Genomic DNA, 24,106 nt, shown 5'->3' with positions numbered 1-24,106 from the left:
TTGTGTTGAGGTCTGGACTCGAACTCGGCAACTTCAGAGCAGCGTTCACTCTGACATGAAAGAGCCTTTTGTGTAGATTCTTGTTTAAAAAGACAAATTGAAGTGACCAAGATTCAATGTTGAAAAACAGTAAAAGGGGAAAACTGTAAAGGACCGTTATATAGTCGCACACATGGACACGTCCAGGTGATGTTCTTGCATTAAACTAAGCAGAACCGTCTTAAGAACCGCAAGAAAAACGAGTATATCCCAGAATATTGAGCGCACCTGAATATAAGCCGCACCCACTAACTTTACACAGAAAGATTTTATAAACTTTTAATTAAATGCGTACCGGTAACATGCACAAATACGTAAATGCTTTAAGTGCCTGTAACACGGCTGGTTAAAAAAAATAAGAAATACAGCAGCTTACCAGGAAAAGACCTTGATCGCTATCTTCATCTTCCTCCTGCGCACTATCGTCAGAATTGAACAGCCTCAGAATTCCTTCATCACAAACTTCCTCAGTCTCTCTTTCGTTGTCGCCCTCGATGTCACTTTCGTAACGAGGGGAATTCGTAAAACTCTTAGAAGTCCGTAAATTAGCCGCATCGTTGTTTAAGCCGCAGTGTTCACAGCGTGTGGAAAAAGTAGCGGCTCATAGTCTAGAATTTACTTTACTTTAGCTTCTCATCTTCATCACCGTCCTCTACGAACAGCTTCTTCGCTCAGCGATGCGATGTCACGGTCTTCAGAAGCTGGGCTGTGATTGGTCGAATGAGAACGTCTGAGCTCCACACGAGAACGTCGGCTGTCTGTCAAACTCTTCTTCTGTCGCCAGAAGCTTCTGTTTTCTTCTTCTCTGGATTTCTTTTCAGGACTTTGTGCTTTTTTTGTGTTTTTGAGCAACAGGTTTATGGTTCGACAGCGTTTTTCTCAATCCGTTCACTTTTCCGCAGACGAAGTGAATCATGTCTTCTGCATGAAACGTCTCATTCCAAAATACAGACATTTGCACGTTGTGGGTTTGAAATTAGATCCTGAGTCATAACTGTCACGTCAAGTTTTTCCAATAAAAAAAAGCTTAGCCTAGATTTAGCGAAAATGATATAATTCAACTTACACCGAGAATTAATTCACATGAAACGGGCTTAATAAAAACGATATTATACGTAGTTTTCTCTGTGGATATTCAGCCTTCCAACAAACCATTTGCACTTTTTTTAAAAGCAGCTATTTAGGACGAGTTTCTTCTCTCACCAGTGTAACTTGGATTAACCACCTTAAGAGTTAACCTCAGTTATCTGCATGAATCATGTACAGACGAGTAAAAAACATTCAGGAAAACTCTGAGTAGCTGAGAGCAGCAGATAGATAAAGTCAGCGGTGAATGAAAATGATGTGCTTCCAGTCACACATTGACCAAAGTGATCACCAGAGGGAGATTTTAGAGGGTCCTGATGTCCGCCACCATCATTAAAACACCAAATACGGGAACAAAAATGACAAACCAGAGGCTTGTGGTACAGCAGCACCTGACTAAGACACTTTATGTTAGTTTTTTTTTCTCTTTAATTTGTCGCCCGTCAGTATTAGCGCGACACAAATCTCGCCGCTTAAAAGTCCCATTTTGAAGCTTGACTCATCTGTTCGTGCGGCTCAGTCGGGAGGAGAGCGTGTAACCCTCCTTCTCTGATCACCGAGCGGCTTCAATCACTTTAGAACTGTAGGATGCTATTTTTACTCGGCTAGCACCTACCTCTGTGAGGACTGCATGCAGAAATAAATCAGGGCAGATGCAGAATCGCTGCATGAAAGCGGCTAATGTATCACATTTCTCCCGATCAAGCGATTTCACGCCTCTTTTGACGCCGTCTTTAGGGCTCGTGAAAGGCCTCGTTCACTATAATCTAGTGTACATTTGTCAAAACTGATTGCAGATCTACCCAAAAAAATCAGTTTATATTAGCCATGGCTTTAGCGGTTACAAATAGACGTCTTCATTTTCCAGGAAATGAGCACGCAATTAGATTTTATTTTTTTTTATATCAAGTTATTTTAGATAAATCCACGAGTTCATACACAGATTGAATAAACCTTCCACAGGTTCACAGACAGAATTGACAGACCGGGACAAAGATTAAAGATTAAATTCTTTCCTATTGAGTTATTTCGCCCCGAAGCTCATCTAACACCGTTCTAAAGAAAATCATCTCCAAAATGTGGGTCAGTCCGAGGGAAACGAATGAGATATTCATGCTGCTTTATATCCCATTTATATGCCAATTGGAGAAAAACTTAATCCACAGCACCATACAGTCCCAGGAGTGCCTACATTTTGAGCGTTACCCACTGGGAATTAAAGCGCCAACTCTCAAAGTGTTAGAGGGCTGTGGTGTTTTATGCAGGAGGCCACAAAGAAGCTGCTTTTTTTTTTACTGCATCGTCAGAAACAGACGCTGCAGGCTGAATGTCAGTGAAGTCCTTACCAACGGTTGTTTCAAGCAAAAAGCGAGCTTTAAAGGGAAAATCCACACTGAAACGCTCTTTAAACTAAAGCAGCTGCAGGTGTGGTACCTTTTTTTTATTTTTTGATGCTGTTAAGAGCACATAGAGCCACCGAGATTCTCCAAAAAAACGGTGACGCTTCATGAGATACCGCCATCGTGCAACCTAATTCCTGCTGTAATAAAGCCGTTTGGTCCCAGCTTAGCTTGCATCATGTTGTTAAAAAGCTTCGGGGCTATCAGCGTCACATTTTGAAACTTCTGGCTGTGATGATGACAGCTCTGTATTACTCACACTCTGGCACCGTGCATAAAGCATCTATCAGCTCCCTAATGCAGCCCCTCTGCATTGAACATTCAAAATGCCGCACATCCATTTTTGTGGAAAAAATAAATAATTGCCTGAATCGTGCCATTGAGTGCCTCTGAAAACACCGAGCGGCTCCGTGTGTTCAAACGTTTTTGTTTTGTTTTTTTGTTTCGTCAACCAGACCAACATATTGAATATTCAAAAGCATAATCTGACATTTCCACAGCGCGTCCTCGATCGGAAAATTAAGGTGAAAGAGAGAGAGAGAAGAAAAAAGGGAGGAGGATGAGATCAGAAGAAGTGAGAAGAAAGAGGCTTGGATCAGGTTGGGCAGAAAGGAAAGGGCTCAGATGAGGAGATAAGATGTTGAAAGGAAAATGAGAGGATTAAAGAAAGTCCAGGAAGTTTGGAGAGGGAAGAGAAGTTTTATCATCTGTGATTATTTTTTCCACATTTTTTAAAGAATACAGTATACATTGTGTTATAGCTCTGCTTTTTTTTTTTTTAAACATTTGACTAATCGTGCAAAACAAAGCGTGTTTGATCTTGAACATGTGAGACTGAAGCTCGGACGAAGCGACGCTCATCAGACATGTGATGGTAGATATCAGTCTGTGTGTCTATTTAGGCTCTGTGTTGAGAATTTTCTGTTTTTAGACTTGGACTTTTTTGTATTTTCACCCTCAACAAAAGCAGATTAACTCACCCATTTCCAGAAATACAACTCCTACCACCATAAATATGCTCAGGATACACACAAGACAGTCTCCAGCTGATCCAAATGATTAAATGGCTCCATTCACACCAGTTTTTATGTCGTTTTTATGAACCCACGTCACCGATTCGACGTGTCAAAGCAGCATAAAGCTGGAACCTTGACTCGTCGTACTTGCCGCGCATCAAATTCCACTGATGTCAGAGGCCTCACAAGTTGGCGAAATGTCAAACAAAAACTGTATTTTTAGTAGGAAATGTGGACACATCCATATTTTTACACTTACAGGAACTCTCTGGGGCCTGAGTTCACCGTTTTGACGCGTCAAAACAGCACAAAACTGCAACCTTGGCTCGCCATCCTTGCAACACATCAAATTCTGCTGATGTTAGAGGGCTTCAAAAGTTGGCGAGACGTCAATCAAAGACTGAATTTTAGTAGGAAATGGGGATACGTCCATGTAGAGACACACTTACTGGAACATTCTGGGGCTTTGGTGCAATACTTGTTTGAAAATGTTCATTTTCAAGGAGCAATAATTAGAAATGTGGCCTCTGTTGGAGCCATACAAGCACTGGAAACAATTTAGTCTTTGGCAAATGTCATGGCTGTGGGAGTTTTATTTCTGGAGATATTGAACCCTTAAAATGGCTCCCCAGCTACGACGCTTCTGTTTTTTGTTTGTTTGTTTGTAAGGGTGAAAATACAAAAAAAAAATCCCAGGTTTAAAAATAAATAAAACTCTAAAAAAACTAATAATTCCAAGGACAACATTTTTAAGACTGTCACATTGTGGCGGCCATGTTTTGGTGGCGTTTTTGCACTAAAATATGCAAAATATTTACCTCGATTGATGCGAACCGACCCTAAAGAGGTTATGTGTTGTAACAGCAAGAGGTAAATTCAAACCCTAAATTCCAGCCTTATCTTCTGTATCTTAAAGCCTAATGTCTTCTGTTTGTGTGTTCAGGGAGGGCACGCTGCGTCCCGGCGATCGTCTGCTGAGCGTGGACGGCGTCCCGCTGCACAACGCCAACCACAGCGACGCCCTCAGCGTGTTGGCTCAGTGCGGACAGGAAGCGTTGTTCCAGATCGAGTACGACGTCACCATCATGGGTGAGAGACCAGAACTCACTCTCGCAGCAAAACTTTCTTAGACTTTTCTTAAATGCCAGCGAAATTAAAATTGTTGTGTTTATTTGTGTTGATGTGTTGGCATTTTCTGCCGCCTCGGGCTACGCTCTCCTCTTTTCTTTTCTTTTTTTTATTTTCTGTGTTAAAACTGCTCAATTTAACTCAGCCAGAAAGTGCTGCAAAGAAACACTCCCCCTGGTTATCACATCTGCTGGTTTGTACTTTCAAGGGCGTTCATGCCTGGAGTTTATCTGCTACTTTATTGTATTAGTGGAACAGATATTAAAAGGTACTCTGCTGTGTTATTGTCAGTGCATCTGCAGACTGTGAGCATCAGCTAACATCAAATACAATCACTTTTTCTTCCTCCCCCCTCCCCAAACAGACACAGTGGCGAACGCCTCTGGTCCGTTATTAGTGGAAATTGCTAAATCGCCCGGAGCGACGCTGGGCATCACGCTGACATCCGCCAGCCATCGAAACAAACAGGTCATTGTCATCGACCGGGTCAAACCTGGCAGCGTGGTGGACAGGTATGTGTTTACTCTCAGCTGGATTTGCTCTGAAAAAATCTCTGTCCATCTGCCAAACCGGGGACAAAAGACTCTCTGAGTTGATCAAAGCGGTCGCTTTCAGGTGTTACCATCCGGTCATGGCGACGGTGCAGCTGGTAAAGCAGCAGTGAGCTTTTTATTTGGTTTGATTTTTGCTGTAGATGCAGCTATATGTCATACACAGTGAGTATAATGCAGTAAAACCCAACAGGACTGAATGTGTTTTAAACAGGGCTAATGCATTATTAATATAGAAATGTCTATAACTTCACAAAGTCAAGGGTACAATCATTGAGTGGGTCGAGGTTTGAGTGTGTAACGGCAGGTTTGTCTTAAATAAACTGTCCTCACAGCTCTGTTGGAGCTCAGGATTCATCCAGAGAAGCTCAAACACAAATAATTCCACCTTATAAACCTGGAATCTGTGTGTGGCAGCCGACCTGTCGGATGTGTAAAAGACCCGAGAGCTTTATTTACACTCGCACCCTGTTTCATTGAAGTTATCGCTGCCGTGCCACGTGTGCACATCACCCTCGGTTTAAAGAGGCACTTAACATTTCTGCTGCTGTGCAATGCTGCAGGTATTTATTAAAAGTGATGCACAGACAGCAGTGGGTCTGTCGAGGTTTGTACAAAATCCCAACTTACTCTCATTGACGCCTGAGAAACGTTGCTGTGAGATTCAGGCTTTGACTGAACACGTTTCTTGGCTGTATTTTGACTGAAATGAGTGACACCTGTGGGCGGTGCAGTCCTACCTGGACCCAAAACAGCCGATGAGCCCAGGAGACATCAGCGATGATGTGTCCGGGCGTCTCCACATGACGTAGCGTATGAAGGAGAACAGTGACAGGAGCTCTGCTGGTGTTCCTCAGACGACTGGGAACAATGACAAAGGCAGGCGGAAGACTTATAACCGAAAATATGGAATAAAAATTGCCAAAAAACTTTTAAGGTTGTTGCAGCTTGTTTTGCTTTGTTTTTTTTTTATGCCTTTAGCCTACTAAAATAAAGGCCTTTTACTTTTTTAAACCGCCTTGAATGCCTGGACCTGGATTTTTTTGGTTGTTTTTTTTTTGTCCTTCTTTATCACACACTGTATGGAGGAAGAAATTCAATATGATGAAGACATAAACAAAGCAAAGTACATGGAACCTGATTTTATGCATAAAGACGCTTTTGATTGTCGTGCTTGACATGTGCAGAAATATCAAGAAAAACTCTGCTCACTGTAAAATAGTAACTTCACTTTCGTTTCTGTCGGTATTAGCTTTGAGGGACGAGAAAGGGGCTTGACTCTAAATATTTGGGGGCAGGAATCGGTGGAGGCCTCCAAGATGGTCTCAAAACTTCACGGCTGTTGTGTCACTTCAGTGTATATAGGGGAGGGAGTGCCACGTCCTTTACAAATGGAAATAAACAGGAACAAACAACAGAAGGATTTATTGACAGGGCTCAGAAAAGGAGAACATATCCTCAGATTGGTGTTTTCTCAATAGTACAGTCAGTTTTTTTCGTAGAAGAATCTCGACATCATTGATTTTTTCCTCCCACCTCCAAAGCCAGTCCTACACTGTAGGATTACGAATGTGCAGGGGTTGCATTTATGTACAGTATCTCCTCTCTATACGAGAACACGCAGACAAACACACGTCGGCTGTGTCCGACACTAACGCAGACAGCAGGAGACAGGATTTAGCCCTGAGCCTCAGTCTGGCTCTAAAATATACATGAAGCACTTGAACTCTGCGTCAGCGCCGAAACGAGAACTAAAATAACCTCAGTCAACAGCGCAGGTTGACAGCGGAGGGCTATGTTTATGCTGCTATTCATTCCCACGCAGCTGCAAATTGAGAATAGCAAAAGAAGGAAAAAGTCGCTTGTTTATCCTGTTTCCTATAATAGCATCTCCTTTCTTTATCCTCCATTTCTGCCCGATGCACCAGATGTGGAGCGCTGCATGCTGGGGATCACCTGCTGTCCATAGATGGGACGTCGACAGAACACTGCACGGTCCTGGAGGCGACGCAGCTACTAGCGAGCACGACGGAACTGGTCAAGTTAGAAATACTCCCCTCGCATCAAACGAGGCTAACTGGGAAGCAGCACGACACAGGTGGGTGTTTTAGAATCACGTCTCAGCTTGTAAACCTTCTTTATCTATATTTTGTGCTGTTGGGCAGTTGGACGCCACATTCTCTTACATGCAGGTTACACAACTCGTATCACACCAAAGCCTCCACTTTGTCCTGCTGCTCCATCATTACTTATGCTACAGCTTCATTAAGTCGACTGTAATCAAAACATTGTCACGGCAACATCGAGCCCAGCGTTTGGGAAGCTGGGAAAAAAGCCACTGCTAATTACTGGTGGAAAGCAAGAGCATCCATTACTCCATCTATCATCATCATCTTGTGATACCACTTCATTATTTCATGATGCCGCCATCATTTGTTGATTGCATTTGTGGCTCTTTTAATGCCTCTGGACCGTCGACAGCTGCGGCATTATTCCTGTTCCAGCAGACGTGGTGTTTAGGGAATGCCTTGGACGAGTCGCGTCAAATTTTGCACAAGAATTTGGTGGGCAAATGTCACCGTGACCTCACAAAAGATGTTTTTGGTCATTACTCAAGAATTGAAAAGAAAATTTGCACAAATGTCTAAACAGATAAAACAATGCAGTGATGACATTTTATACTAAAAGGTCAAAGATCAGCTTTACTGTGACAACATTCGACTTTTCTGGCCATTATTCAACACAATGACTCAGGAACAGAAGCAGAGACCGTGACCACATTTCACCTTTGACTAGATAATGAATCAGACAGATATATAGATACTTTATCAATCATTTGCATTTCTTGGTTATGACAGGTACAATCACAGTCAAAAAAACCCACATCTAACACAGAACATTAAATATTTCCAGCACAACAACTAACCACAGAAGCACTGAAATACACTGAAGACTTACAGTGATGTAATAAACACGTTTGTAAAATGTGTTGTGCAAAATCTGCAGCACAGAAAATGCAGCGTGCTACAATGCAGAAACTCAGGAGTGTAAAATATGTCTCTAAAATCGCAACATGAGATCAGAAAAACTCACCTTATATGTGAACAGTGTGATGGTCGTTAATAGAAGGAGAACAGAAGAATAGACGCTCTGCTGAATCACCTCCAGGCCAGGAAGTGGGCGTGTAGGATTTCTCATAACTCACTTCGGTTTTGAGGGCATGGTGGCCTCAGTCGTTGGCTGAATAGTGCCCGTTTCAGTGCCGATGATGAAGGTCGCTTTCCTGATCAGCTGGAGACGCAGCGCTTGTGTGCCCACTTTGAAATTGTGGTGATTGTGCGGATCTTTTGTGCCGCTTGGATGACGATGTGTGTGACGCATCCATGTTTTTTTTGCAGATACACCCACATTTAGAGGATTGTCTGCTCTCATGGCTACAACTTTGTGTCCAACAGAATTTACTTTTTAGGCCAAACATGTGAAGAATTTGACTCTGTTTTGTTTGTTTATCTCAAAGAAAGCTTACAAGTAGGGATGTCCTGAGACGATATCAATGATCGGGATTGGCGCTGATCAGGTTTGTTCCAACATGAGCCAGATCCTTCGTTCACGGTCGCTGTCACACAGTTTGCTTAAAGGGAGAGAAGAGTTTGTGGCAGATGCATGTTGCAATCACTTTTTAATAACTGCAGTGTTACGCCCAGCCTCGGGGTGCTTGAACGCAGCATGAATGCGCCATCCGTCTGCAGCCACACCGCAGCAGTTTCACAGGAAAAGTAATTATTTATTTATAATAGCTGTGATGTTGGAACAACGGTGATGGTTTAACCAAAAATAACTACAAGGTGATGTAAAGTAAGAGTGAGCTCTACCCAAAACAGCAACCAAAACTATGGGCGTTCCAACTTACCTATCAAAATAAAAGTCTGGCCTCCCTCTCTAATTTAAACAGGAGAAAACGAGTTTAAACAAAAAGGTAGCAGCTCGCTCTATTCATACAGATTTACTAAACACTAAACGCTGAGCTTTGTGCCAGTTGGGACGCCGGTGAAGGATGACCCCGCCCATCCGACCCTCTCTGCACACCGGTGAAGTCCTCCTCCTGTATTTAATACTGGCACTTCCATTGGTCTGCCAATCCGGTCCTCGCTATGGCACGGCCCTATTTACATATTCAATAGGAACACACACAGATCAAAGGAATAAATAGCATTCTGTGAACAAATACGACCGCAGTCATAACAGCAGCCATATCAATCTAGTCTTTTTTAAACCCAGCTGATCTGCAACATACAAACTCTGACCAGAAGCCTTCAAGCCTCACAAAAGACTTTGTCATGGTGCCGCCTTACCGGATAAACCCCCACAATGCTCTCTGCCTCCCAACATGGAGCTGCCAGTAGTCAGTATTAAACAGGAAAAGGCTCCACCTGGTGGCACAATCAAGTACTACAGCTAACCAACAACCGTCCATTAAATAGGAAAATAGGATTGAATGGAAATATCATATGAGAAAATGCAATTTACGAGGTTGAATTAAGAAATTGGATAAGGCAGTGTTAAAGACAATAAAACGATAAAAGAACAAAAAAGCCCTTTATTAGATAGGACAGTCGAAGGAGAGACAGGAAAGTGGGGGAGAAGAATAGGGAAATGGGTTGCAGCAAAGATCCATAAACGAGATTCGAACCCATGGCATCGGAGACTATAGCCCCAGTACATGGGTCACCAGCTCAACCAGGTGAGCTGAAACGGCGGCCCAAGAATTAAAAAAAAAAACAGGTTTTGACTGTGAATTAATTAAACCAACTCAAATTAATAAACTAACAAAGCCTCATCATGGCATGAATTTAAAAAAAAAAAAAAAAAAAAAACTGACTGCCAACCAGATGGTTTGTGTCATGTGGTCAAACTCCAGCTTGTGTTGTTGTTTTTTTTCTTTCACACCTTGTGCCGCAGCAGCTGTTACCACCGTTTGATTATGTTGTGTCAGACATGCGATAACTCTGTGATGAATACGTTTCTCTCTCGTCTGCCATTAATGCGACTCAGAAGAGGCGTTCGCGGACGCCTGTTGCGTGTGGATGCGCTCCAACTTATTGATGTGTGAAGTGAAATAGAGAATCGTCTGGTTTTTTTTTACTAAAACACTGGAACATGTTGTCTTTAGCTCTCGCCTGCTGAGCGAGTGGAACACAGGTGAATAATTATCGTAGGTAAGCATTGCCGCTGCTTGTTGTATTGCAGCAAGTAAGAATATTTTTATAATGTTTGTCATCCTCAGCCTAACTAGTGGAGAAGAAATGACCAAGACAGACAAACCACTAATAAAGATTTTGGTTGGATTTAGTCCCACTGAAGTGACTTCACACACATTTAGCAGATCAAAGTGGAAAAATATCCCATTCAGTGTCTTTTCAACCCTCCGTCCTCTCTCACACTACACTGATTGAGGAATATTTTGGCTGCGACGGCAACTTTGTGCCTAATTAGTTGAAGGAGTGTTTCTTCACCCATAGCCAAGCAACGGCTTTCATCTGTGACAGAATTAGTGCCAGTGGATTTACAGGGGAAACGCTGATTCCAGCGACTGCTTTATTATCCTGGGTTAATGCTCACAGCTGAGGGGGGCTTAAGTGTGACAAATGTACGCACACATCGCGCTCGCACAATGAGACACGCACACAATTAGAAACACACAGCGGCAGGCATGATCACACACATGTAGGACCTGTGATTAAGCATGAGTTTATTTATTTCACGCCTATGTGCACACACACACACCTTTTTACCTTTTTTATCCTGTTTGCTGGAAAAATCTGCACAGCATTTTTTTTTTTTTTACCGTTGACCTGATTAGAGACTCATGAGAAAGGCAGGATTAAAGGAGCGGCGGAAAGACTGAGAATAAAAAGTAGATATTCTCGACTTGTGCCAGACTGAAACCACTACTTTCTATAGAATTCGTGTGGGGTGGGAGTTGGTTTTCGGCGTGAAAGGCCAGGAAGAGAGACACTTAAAAAGAAAAGTGATGGATGAATGAGAAGTAGACTGACGGGGAGTGTAAAGGCAGGATGGTATTTAATTAAAGTCATTACACCTCTCTTACAGCTGTCAGAAACTGCTTACAGCCTGAAACCTCCTCCTCCTCTCTCCCGTCCTTTTCCTCTCATCTCTTCTCCCCTCTTAATCTCCCTTCCTCCCGTCTCCTATACATACATCTCATCTGGCAAATGCTCTTTCTTTCTTAACTTGTCTCCATATTGTTATTCTGAACTGGCAAAAAAAAACCTTAAATTTGGCATGTGAACGCTGAACTCACGCCGGCTCAAAAGGTCGCCATCTCATCTCGCATCTCCTTCATTTGTCTCTAAGAAGCAAAATTCATTCTTCTTCTAATCACAGTTGTGTGGCTTCCCTCGTGTGTGTGTTGGGAAATGAACACAGCTCATTAGGACACTGATGGCCTTGCAGCAGACCTTGCAGCCAGCTTTATTAATAGACGCTCTGATTAAAGGTTTTGCACTTGTGTGTGTGTGTGTGACTTTGGAGCTAGATAGATTAGGGTTTGGCGAATCTGCAGCATCAACGTGCATGCACATAAGGTCGTCTTTATTTGTGTGTGGTAGTGCATCCTCTTCCATGTTTGCATCATGTGTACGTGAGGATAATTGCGTACACAAAGTGACTGGGCTGTGTGCGTCCCATCTGTGTGCATCTGCAGCCGCCGTGTGACTGCAGCCATTTCCAGTCAGCAGATCTGTCTCTCCGCTGTGTTTCATTGGACATAATGACTTTATTTTTACTCACGGAGGATTAGACGAAGGGCGGGGCGGGGGGGGATGTTTCCACGTTTTCTCAGATCCCACCCTGAGGTCGTCCAGACTTCCCGCCATCGGAGTGGCGCAGATAAGACGACCCGCGTGTCGAGGAAACAAAAGCTCTGCTGGATGGATGTGGCAGCGCGGGGCAGCTTAGGATCAACTTCAGAGTTTAGATAAGTGTGTGCAGTGAGGAATTACACATGAAGCTGTGTAGGTTGTCAGACTTCAGCCTTGATTGTATGCTGATGCTCGCAGTGGGAGTTTCCCCGCAAGAGGTTCTCCCTGACATCTGAGGAAATGCGACTTTTTTCAACAGATGGCACCAGACTTTCTGCGTTTTAATCAGGCGTGCGTTTTATCGTCACTTTGTTGTCGATCTAATGAACTGACAAAGGAATGAGTTGAGCTTGAACGCCATATGACGAGCCGATGAATCAGAGACGCCCATACAGTTGGTGTTTTGGGGGGAAAAAAAACACAAAAACTTAAATTTGATTGTCTGGCAGGTGCTTGTATGTGTGATATTTATATAAGAGAACAATTCAGTCGTAGTTTAGTGACTGTTTTAGAGCTAAACGGCGGATTCTAACGCCACACCACAACCTGTGCTCTGTGTCAAAGTTAACTTGATGTTCAAATGGATCTAAACATGGCTTAGACTCACTAGAACAACTGTAAATGGATAGCAATTTAAACGCAGTTTGTCCTCTTATCTCTGGTGTAAATGTCGTAGTTCCAAAGTGTCCTGATAATGAATATCAGGCAGAGCGGCACTTTCATACGAACCAGACAAAGCGTTACACAGATTCATATCCATTAATCCATAAACAAATGTATGAGTCAAGATTTCGAGCGCTCGTTCATAATAATTAGGTGCAGCAAATTGGGTAAAACAGGAGGATATTGCACACAAGCATTAGCACTTCAAACCCATCAGAACTGATTAATTAAAGTTTCCCATTAACTGCTAAAATGGTCTCCAAAGTGATCACTGGTGACATCATGTAAGTACACCTGTGAGGCATTGTACACCATACATATCAGTCTTTTGATTCTTCTCATAATAAAGGTTTATCTGTGGAGGACAGAAGAGGTCCTCGGAGGTCAAACCAAAATATCTCAGAAATGGGCGCTACCATTTTCTGGTGGGGATATTATTGTAAATTGAGACTGGCAAGTGGAGATGTGGTATGGAGGGCTGGGTATCATGTTGGACCTTGATACAGGCAAGCTAATATTTACCAGTATGGGGGGGAAGTAGCTGATATGCAGCTAGACAAGTAGCAGTTACTAATCATTGTTATCTAGAAACAAATTAGTGTATACCAAGCTTCCATGGTAGTGCAAGAGTAGTCAGGACTGCAGAGGTTGGGCTACATGATGCTCAAGGCCTATATTTGGATTTGAGGCCAGACTTTGATACCATATCTTGAACCCCTACGGTCACTACTATTCAGACTCTGATTGTAAATAACTACACAAACTCAAGACGGATGCACCCATTTCCACCATATTTTGGTTTTAGTTTTGTATAGCAGCAGGAAGTGGTGATGTGTTGTGCATCTTCATATGCAGTCTGAGGTCTGTACCCTACATGCCACTGCTAGTGCATGCTGATTGTTGGGGTTGGGGGTGAGTTACTGCCCAAAGCAAAGCAGTTTAAGTATCTTGGGATCTGTTTCACAAGTGATAATGGAGCGAGCATGAGATGGTTAGATGTGGTGGTGCAGCATCAGCAGTAGTGCACTCATTTGTACCAGATCATCATGGTGAAGAGGAAGCTGAGCCGGAAGGTAAAGCTCTTGGTTTACCAGTTGCAACCCTCACATATGGTCATGAGCTCTGGGTAGTGACTGAAAGAATGAGATTCTGGATACAGGCGGCTGAAATCCGTAGGGTGGTGGGCTCAGCTGTAGCGATAAGGTGATGATCTCAGAGGGAGCTCGAAACACAGTCGCTGTTCCTTTGCATCAAAAGAGCCAGCTGAAGTGGTGGGGGCATCTGATTAGGATGCCTCCTGGGTGCTTTCCTTTGGACATTTTCTAGGTATGTCCAACTGGGAAGAGACCTTTAGGTAGACCCAGAACTCGCTGGAGGGATTACATATCTTATCTGGCCTCGGATTGCCTTGGGAGCGAAAAAATGGGGCTCAAGAGTCTGGATTGCCTTGATTAGCCTCCTGCCACTTTGACCCAACACCGGATAAGCAGAAAAATGGGAATCAATCATTACATTATGGAGATTAACAACGTTTATACTGGTTTAACAAATAGTATCAGTGGTGTCCATCCATAAGGATCCAGTGTCATACCCATAATATACCCATGTAAGGATAATAAAGCAACACCTTGAAATCTTTACAGGACAAATGCATTAACTGTATTTCCATGACGTGAAAAAGCTGCTAGAGACAGCAATACATTCTCATACTCACAATGTGGGGTTACAAGTAGTTCACATGAGTTTAAGACCTACTTGGATTGTGGTTTGTAGGGGTTAGGGTCAAGGTCAGTTTAGGCCAGGGGTGGGCAATGCTGGATTGTGGCCCTCGAAGACCAGGATTGCCCACCCCTGGTTTAGGCGATGCAGTGGCTAGAGTTTCGTTTATACCGCTGCCACAAGTAACCAGATGACATGTGTGTGTGTTCCAGTGAAGGTTCAGAAGTCGGACCATCCCCACTCCTGGGACCCCTGTGTGAACTACTGTCACCCCCAGAACTCCACCCTCTGCAACGCAAGCTCCACCCTCAACAAGTCGTGGACCGCCTCCAACAACAACACGATCAACAGCCTCGACTACTGCAAGTGTAAGAACGCTAACACAGACGTAATAAGAACACAACTCGGTCTGTCGGGTTGCCACCGAAGAGGTTTAAAGCCTCATCTACTGTTTCAGCCTCCTGCTGTGACAAAAATATTAAATATGTTATTGTTCTGTTGGGCTGTTTGTGTCTGTTGAATTTGCCCTGCGCTCTTTAGGCCTTGATTACTCTTTTTAATTTAATTCCTCTTTCCCCACCTGTAGCAACATGATTTATCTGTTACCCTTTTTTTCCTTTTCTGCTTCCTCAAGGTTTTAATTAATTCGTAAATACCTGCTTTCCTGCCCAGGTATTGCAGTATTGAAAGAATGAACATAATCTTTCTCTTCTTTGCAGCTCTGGTGTCTGCCAGTTTCTCTCCGGGCTCTACGACCACGTCGGGCCCCAGCAGCCAGAGCTCCAGCACCCTGCCCAGGCCTACAGTCCCCATGAGTCCTCGCAACTCGCTGCTCAAACGGCGGCAAAGGAAGAAAGAGCACAAGAGCTCATGTAGGTTCCATCTGTCTGTGTGTCTGAATAATTTCTCTGAATGGATGAACATCCATTTAATGTGTCCACATGTGTGTGTTTAGTGTCCCTGGCGTCCAGTTCGGTGGGTCCGGGCGGTCAGGTGGTTCACGTGGAGACCAGTGAGGTTGTCCTAACAGGTGACCCACTCAACGGCTTTGGTGTCCAGCTGCAGGGAGGAATATTTGCCACCGAAACACTGTCTGCGCCGCCGCTTATCCGATTCATAGAGCCTGACAGCTCGGCAGAGAGGTGAGCCCACTCCTGGTCATTCAGTCAAACAGACAGAGACAGATCACACCCTGAATTAAATCGTAACCGGCTGCACAACGATAGCCTTTTGTTGAAAATGCACTTTTACCTTGGTACAGTTCTTTTAATCTTATAGTTAACTATGCTTCAAAACTTACCCGACACATGCAAATGCTGCAGTTGTATTATATTGAATAATATACATACTTATACTATACATACTTATAATACTACTTATACATATACTCATCTTAATTATAAAAAATATCTAAATTATAAGTATAAACATGTAAAAAATATTTTAGAAAATATAAAAAGTAAATAGAAAAGTATAAAAAATAGACAATAGCATACTCAAGAATATAAAAAACTGTTTAAAAAGTTATTTTTTTGAGCATTTTATTGTGAAAAATTGAAAATAATCAAAGTTTTTTTTGAGTTGTTCCTGTTTTTATATATATATGTAATTTTTTGGATAGTGTCATATTAAAATGATCATACACATTCAGAGAATTTTGTGTTTTGCATGAAGATGTGTTGGTTTTAAAAAGAAGTCCAACTGTGAGAAACTCTAGACTTTTAAAATGGAAGGACTGAAGACTAAAACAATTTCAGAAACAAACATCACTAATGCAGCAGATTAATACTGTTTTTATGGCATTTCAATTTGCACATTCCTGCTCACTTGAAGTATTTCCATTACTTTTGGTGACTCATAATCCCTTTATTAAATTCGCTGCTAATTGGATTTGTAGAACTGCTTCTTATTTGTTTTACTTACTGCCTACTGACTGGCAACACTTTTTAAAATCTATATGTTGCTGTTTTGCACTGAAACAGACAAACAATAAAACCTTTCTGATGATGAAGTTGGTCAGCTGAAGCCGAAACACTGAGTCTACACATGAAGTGAACGTCTCCCCGAGTACAGCGTCGTACCGTGTGGGTGTGTTGTTTGAAAGGGCTGTACATTGCACAGTACGTCTGTGTTTGTGTGATTTATGTTGCCGTTGTACTACAGCTCCACTAATGGCTCTCTCTGTGTTTGTGTGCGAGGACATGTGCTGACTTTAACGCCACATTAGCAGCTTTACCGAGCTTCCACTGTTGAATGTCAGTGTTTGTGTGGGTGGGTGTGTGTGACACTGATGTTGCAGTGTATTAACAGCTCCACTTGGCTCCGTGTTGTGTGTGGGTGTATGAAACATTTTGAAGAATTTCTGTGCGCGAGCGTAGGAAGGGTTTTCCAAAAAAACCCTGACGTGCAAGCGTTCACAATCCTCTGCACGGATCGCGTCTTTTGTTGCTCTGTAAATCGTGCACGTGGCTTGATTTAAGTTTCTCTGTATGAATTCTCAATTGTGCCTGCTTTGTGTGTGTGTGTGTGTGTGTGTGCATGTGTCTGCTGATTGATGTTTCCATCATATTAACAGCTTCTCTAAGTGCTGGGTGTGTTTCTGCACCCCGAGGCCGCACTCCCTTCTCCATTAGCGCCCACGCTAACAACACTAATTAGCTAGCTTCCCCTCGCCCACGCCGGAGGAATCAATAAGTACCTTTCTTTCCGCTTGACAGTGTGAATCCAAATAAACCCCTCCACATCACCCCGGATTACACTTAACCGCAACTTACAGCCTTTAAAACCATAAGTCTTGTGCAGCGGTGACCAACGAGGGCATCCTCTGTTAAGCTTTTAACTTGTAATTATCCCACATTAGTGCTGCTGGAAGTTTCCTCCATAAATGCTGTTTAGTATAATTTAAAATGTCTGTAATGCAGCACGAGTCGCAAAATGCTAAATATTACTCATTATTGAGGTTAAATCAGAAATCTGCAATAGGTAAACTAAACTATTGTCTGTTCATATATGATATTTTTAATTAAAAGTTTTGACATTTGCTATTCATTCCTGGGAGGCAAATGTACCAGCTTAAAAAAAAAAACCCACATCTGAGTCTCAGTAAAATATTCAAAACAAGCAAACCTAATTATGCTGCAGCAGTTGCTTGTTTCATTTGGCTCATTTCCCCCACAATGAAAATGGCATAGTGTGATATAGTTAAGCTGGCAGCGAGCCACTTCAGATCCTTTTCATTGTCGCTGCCAGTATAGTTGCCGCAAACCCACCGCGAGGAATCTGCGAGACATCTGCCTACAAGATGGAGGAAATCTCCAAATCATACTCAGCATTACCTTCCTACTGTACAAGTGAATACCTTTGAATTTCCAAGCCATTAACAATCAGGAACCAGAGCTGAGCGGAGGGGGGAGTCTAACACACTCAGACACATCCTCATCCTAATTTAGCTCCTGCATTAGCGCCGCGCTTTGTCAGCACTGATGATGATGCACACGTTCCCCTCAACACCAGGACATTCAAATGTGAGCGGTGATCAAACCAGTGCAAAATAAGAATCGCACAAACTGCAGATGAAATTATATCATGAGCAGCCGACACCATGCAGATACGTCTTATCTGGTGGTTTTAGTTCAGGAGGGAAGAAGAAAAAACAAGCAGATTGATGGACAGCAAATTATTAGAGGAGAGAGATAAGACAGTAAGACAAACTTTAAACTATATTACAAAGATTGGAAAGACAAGACAAAGAAGCAGAAGAATTGTGATTCCTGACAAAGATAATGGGAAACAGAGGAGGGAGAGAGACGGAGATGAGAGTCTTGGCAGGCCGTCTGACCCCCAGTGGATCAAAATGAAAATGTCTGACTGTATATTAATACAGGTCACCCACTCATGACTTAACGGAGGATGCAGAGCATCAGCTGTGTACGTGTGCCTCATTCAGACAAGTGAAAATCCAAGCTGGCCTGAACAATCCAAAGGGGCAGTAACTGAAGGCAGGTGAGGCCAAGTTAAAGTGAGACAAATCGCTTCATCTTCATTTCCCCCCCGTCACATGTCTCCTCGGTGCAGAAGGGGATAACTACTGTGATCGTCTCCAGGCCAAGAGGAACACGACTCTTATTTTAGTTCAGCGAAGCAATTCTGAGTCATGATAATTGACCTCAAGTCACTCAAAGAAATTCTTATAGCCTCTTTGTAACGTCTCCTGCTGAAACACCATTCATTACCATAGCACAGTAGACGATTCGACACCTAACTTTTCTTTTTTTTCCAAACATTTCATCAGATTTTAATTGATTCAGCGGGTTAGCTAGCTCACCCTGACATCATATTAATGAGTGTGTGTTAGGTTAGCCCATCCCACTGTGCTGTAATCGTCCTGCCAAGATCTTGATTTGATTTTTAGATGGTGCTGAATCACAGACGATGAGCTTTTCATTCAGTGTCATTTTCAAGGCATCAGCGATGGAGGTCAGCGCTGAAGTAGTTTTGAATTTGAGAGCAGCTGTGGTGTGTAAAATCAAACAAGTGTGGGCCTGCAATGCTTTGAATAATAAAATGTGCTAGTTTGCTGTCTACCAATATGTTTGCCTTTGTTATGCAACTTCAAAACTGCTCAATCAGTAAAAAAAAATTAATTAGACAAATATAAGTTTTGTTTCATTTTAATCAGCAAATACTTCATATTAAAATATATTCTATGTGTTTTGTTTTATATCATTGTGACATGCAGCTACATGAGGTTCAAACACATCACTAGTTGACTGTTACAGATTTCCAGATTAGAAATAACTACGCAAATTTCAGGTTTTTATCTTTCATAGTTCCTGAGATATTGTTGTTCAAACAACCTCAAATTTCAATGGACAAAAAGTGTAGTGACAGTGGGTCCACTGGCAATTTAAAAACAAAATAACACCTAGAAAATTATTTGATATATCAATCTAATATTTCACAGATTTTAAATATCCGTAGGTTATGATAAGAAAGAGTTTCAAGCAAATCAGAGATGATCGAGCAGACAGTCTCTGATGATTTTAGATGGAAAAGCACAAAATGAAATGAACAAAAAGTGCCAATTAAAAATACAGCAACACAGTAAAATTGCTGCAAACTAGAAGCTTAAAGATCAGGAAATGTTCTGCACAAACCAGAATAAACAGATTCATTACATGTGTTTATTTATTTCTTGTTGCTTTGTTTTTTTTGTCTGGCTGCAGACTTGCTGCTTGTTCTGCTGCTTGTTTGATTGCTGTTGCTTGATCAGGATTGTGCGCACACTGCCACCTGCTGGTCAGTCTGAAGCAGTGGTAAAATGAAGTAAGGTTCGTAAGGCATTAAAAAAAAAGGAAAGTTTACTGCCTTTATGCTGCCATATTCTTACAATGCTGGACGATATTTATCCGTAAGTATTTCTGTTTTATGTCGGTTTAGGTAGCAGTGACTGAATTTAGCTTTGCTCCAAATACAAATCTCCGTTAATTGCTAGCTAGCATAGCTGTTAGCTATCAATTAGCTTTCACAAAAGTCGCCATTTTCGGCTGAAAAGTTGATCATTGTTTGAGCAAATCGTGCTTTTTATTGCAGTTTTACAACCGGGAATCTTCTTCAAACGTTTAAAATTGACTTCTTTCTACTAAATGCTAGATCTGTGTAGCTTAAATTTGCTAGCTTTGAACTCTTCTCGTCATGTTGACTTCCGGTTCAGTATCTCCGAGGGGCTTATCTCGCTCTCGCTCTCTCTCTCTCTTTTTTATATTTATTTTTAAATTAACAGACTAATATCTCAAGGAAAAAAAAAGGTATTTACATGATTCACGATTTTAATAGTCAGAACTAATGTGCTTTTCCTCCAGAGATGTATGCAGCGAGCAGCCAGGGTTGGTGGGTGCTTCGTTAATACCCAAACGGCAGCATTAGAAGTGACAGTGGCTAAAAATAATGTGATATGTAACACAGCAGGGAGCCCGAAGCTTCTCCTTCTATCATCTTGTCTATTTAAGATGAATTAAAGGGAAAACAGCTCAGGTAGGGAGGGAGGCTGCTGACAATTAGTGCACCTACATGCTTGAGTTTTTCTCGCAGCCCCTTTGGGAGCGCTGTGACCCTGAGGGTAATCACATCTTAAAAAGGCGCAGAAAACAGCGACACAAACAGGTTTTATATAAGGCAGGAAATGGTGTCAGGGTGTGTAAACATGATACTGAGAGGAGATGTGCGCGCTGGAGAAAGGTGATGGTCATGTTTGGATACTAATATTGGCTCTATTAACCCTGACAGGACCACTTTTGACCAAACCTGTGCTTGTTAAGCTGAACTTCTGCAGGCATTTCATCCCCACTGACCACATTTTGGGTCAAAAATGGATCCAAAGTCCAGCGAAGAACAACCTCATTCTGTGCCTGTGCAGATGCATGAAGTGTATTTACGTGTGGTGTCCCTGTAGTTCAGGTTGTACCAGTGTTCTGTCGCTGCATATCTTTGCATAAATAATCATTTGTAGTATCCTGGTTACTGAATATGTCGTGTTGTTTGCACAGGAACCTGAAATGTTCACAAAGCAGCATTTTGAAAAAGTCCATTAACCGTGATTTAGTTGAGGCTGTTTACCTGCACATGTTGGGAAATCTGCATCCTGTGACCAGATTGAGTAGGATAATATTGCTATGCTTCTCCTATATGAGTCCATCCATCATCTATACACCACTTAGTCCTCACTAGGAGTCTGGAGTCTATCCCAGCTGACTCAGGGTGAAGGCAGGGGACACCCTGGACAGGTCACACTTAGAGACAGACAACCAAGCACACTCACATTCACACCTACGGACAATTTACAATCACCAATTAACCTCAACATGTTTTTGGACTGTGTGGGAGGAAGCCGGAGAACCCGGAGAGAACCCACGCTGCACGGGGAGAACATGGAGACTCCACGCAGAAAGATCCTGGGTGTCCTCACTGGGACGTGAACCACCAACCTTCTAGCTGCGAGGCGACAGTGCTAACCACTGAGTCACCTTGCAGCCCCTATATAACTCACCAACCATATTTAATGCTGCTGAAAGACAAACTCTTCACCCACACGAACGTGACACACATTTGTCGTCGTCACTGTTTGTGTATTTGTTCAGTCATTGGTGGAGCTGCACAGTATTTGCAAAAACTTACATTGTAGGAATTAGTTTTTCTGCAAAGTATATTTTGACATGAAAGAATACAGGAATGTTCACTAGACAACTCACTTAAATCTATTTGATAAGAATGAATAATTCCAAAATAATCCGGTTTGTTTTTATTCATTTATTTATTTTTTTAGGGGATTGATTCTTCCTTGAAAATTAAAATGAACTGTTTCCCCCGATCAGTGCCACGGCAAAAACCTCTGACTTAGTTTCTTTGCTTTGGGCACTATCAGATCTGGTTTTGCTCTCACACAGAACTTTGTGGTGCTGATGCTGAATTAAAAGGTCAAACAAATTGGCTATGCTGCCTCGTGCAGCTGCAACAACACAGTACCAGTCGTTGGTCAACATCCTCCTTTCTGTAGGTGCAGTATTTTCATACAGCTGACAGTGGGTTTTCCTTTTTGCAACCATGTCTTCATTTTTGGTGTCACATGCATGTCAACAAAGTAAAAGAAAAAAATCTCAAAGTGGATTAAAGAGGACTGAAAATACAACCCTGCAAATGCTCAACAGTAGAAATAAAAGACAGATTAAAAGATGAATGATGCAAAGTTGTTATTTATTTAATGTATTTTGCCTTTATTGGAACAAAATGTCACATTAAGCGTCGCAAACAGCAGAGATTACAGCTAAAAAGTTGGAAAAATAGCATTCAAACTTATAAATAAAATAGGAACTGTTTCACTGAGAAAACAACAAAGCTGAGTTGTTTCCCTAGAAGCACTAATATTCTAACCGCTTTTAAATATCTTCCTGACGTCACCATGTTACCTGTCGTTGTAGGTGTGGCCTGCTGCAGGTGGGAGACCGCCTCCTGTCAATCAACGGGATCCCCACAGAGGACGGGACACTTGAGGAAGCCAATCAGCTCCTCCGAGACGCGGCGCTGACCAACAAAGTCACGCTAGAGATTGAATTCGATGTAGCAGGTTTGTGAATTTTACCAAAAGTTCTCTGTCTCTCATATCGGTGCAGCATAATGTTATCTCTTTACTAATTTTCTCTTATTACAGTGCTACCTTACAAAACTCTTATGTGGCAGGTTGAACCTATTGTAGCTCTTGGCAGTTTTTGTACGTTCTCATTTTGATTGTAAGCACGTACAGTGATCAGCCTCTGGTCCATCGAGGCCTTCACATGGGATCTTTGAGGGTGTCTGTGGTGTCTGCCAATGGGATATTGGCAGCAAATTCTTTGCGTCCCGTGGCTTGCACAGCGGGGCTTCTGTGGAAGAGGCTTGTTCCAGGCAGTTTGGAGGCCGGGTCAATGCCTCGGGCTCTTTATCGTGTTCATTGAGCTGCTCCTGAGCAGCTTTTGTGGCGTGGCGGGGCGCGCTGTCCTGCCGTTGCCATCGATCTGGAGTGTGGCATCCATCCCCGTGAACGCCAGGACCCAGGTTTCCCCGGCAGAGCGTCGCATTGTAACAGGATCGTCTCTGTTATTCACCTGCCTGCTATTTCTCGAGCTGTGGCCGATCAGCGCGTAAACACGTTTGCGCCGACTTAATAAACTGTTCAGATTTATTGCTTGGAGCTTTTGTGTCAGTACAGGCAAGGGCAGAACAAATAATTACAGCTCTTCACTGGAGGGCACGGCCCCATCAGCAAGCTTTTAAACCCATGAAAAGTACTCTGAGTTCAAGCAGTGTGTTATTGTCTTTAATTCTAATGTCTGTGGAGAAGAGAAGTCACATCAGATTGCATTCTAAAACAGTTTCTGAACTCAGACACAGAAATCAATCCCGGTTTTTAAAAAAAATGAAATTGCTAGAGTGTTTGTTTTGAAGGCGGCCTGCTGATATCTAACATTTAATTTATTGAATGCTTAAGACGGAGCAGTCTGCTGTTTTTAACTACTTTTAAGGTTTAAGGAATGTGGATTTTGTTGTTTTTATCAAAGGTACAGTAAGAGTTTGACTCAAAACAGACGCCTCAAACAATAGTCGAGAAATTATCTACATCGTTTTTAACACTAGGAAGAGTATGAAAAGTTTATGATGAACTGTTGTGCACATAATTTACTTGGTGCTACTGTGAGCTTTGTGGATTTACTTAATTTTTTACAACATGTTCACACACTGAGAGACTTTGATTCAAACTGTGAAACTCTCTGCAGTTACAGATCTAGTTTTTTTTTCTCCACTTGTTTAATGATTGACGTAGGCAGCAAGTAATTATGAGCTTATTCATTTTATACACGGGGAAGAAAATCATTGATTAATCCCCAAACAATAAACCTAAATGTAGGTGTCATATATTTTTTTTATTAAGGTGTAATATTTAAGAATTTATTATAATGTCTCTTTAAAAGCAAAGGAAATATGTGTCATTGTGCACATATTTTCATTGTTTTTAAAGCAACATTATAAAAAATAAATTAAAAAATTAAAAGAAAAATGAAAAAAATCATTTTAAAAATAAATTAAAAAATAAT

At 42.1% G+C, this 24,106-nt stretch overlaps 1 protein-coding gene across 1 annotated transcript in view; it reads left to right on the top strand.

Annotated features, from left to right (window-relative positions):
- Positions 1–24,106, top strand: part of LOC103357845 (glutamate receptor-interacting protein 2-like) — a 215,168-nt gene that overhangs the window by 162,936 nt on the left and 28,126 nt on the right. The window contains exons 7-13 of the mRNA XM_008282571.1: positions 4,485–4,630; positions 5,034–5,181; positions 7,149–7,318; positions 14,696–14,851; positions 15,203–15,355; positions 15,439–15,625; positions 22,457–22,602. Coding sequence (XP_008280793.1) covers positions 4,485–4,630; positions 5,034–5,181; positions 7,149–7,318; positions 14,696–14,851; positions 15,203–15,355; positions 15,439–15,625; positions 22,457–22,602 — 1,106 coding nt within the window. The remainder of the gene's footprint in view (positions 1–4,484; positions 4,631–5,033; positions 5,182–7,148; positions 7,319–14,695; positions 14,852–15,202; positions 15,356–15,438; positions 15,626–22,456; positions 22,603–24,106) is intronic.

The sequence above is a fragment of the Stegastes partitus genome, unplaced genomic scaffold (genome assembly GCF_000690725.1).
Source record: "Stegastes partitus isolate 25-593 unplaced genomic scaffold, Stegastes_partitus-1.0.2 Scaffold277, whole genome shotgun sequence".
Taxonomy (NCBI): domain Eukaryota; kingdom Metazoa; phylum Chordata; class Actinopteri; family Pomacentridae; genus Stegastes; species Stegastes partitus.
The sequence above is the reverse complement of the archived record's forward strand: the minus strand, read 5'-3'. Positions and strand labels throughout refer to the sequence as shown.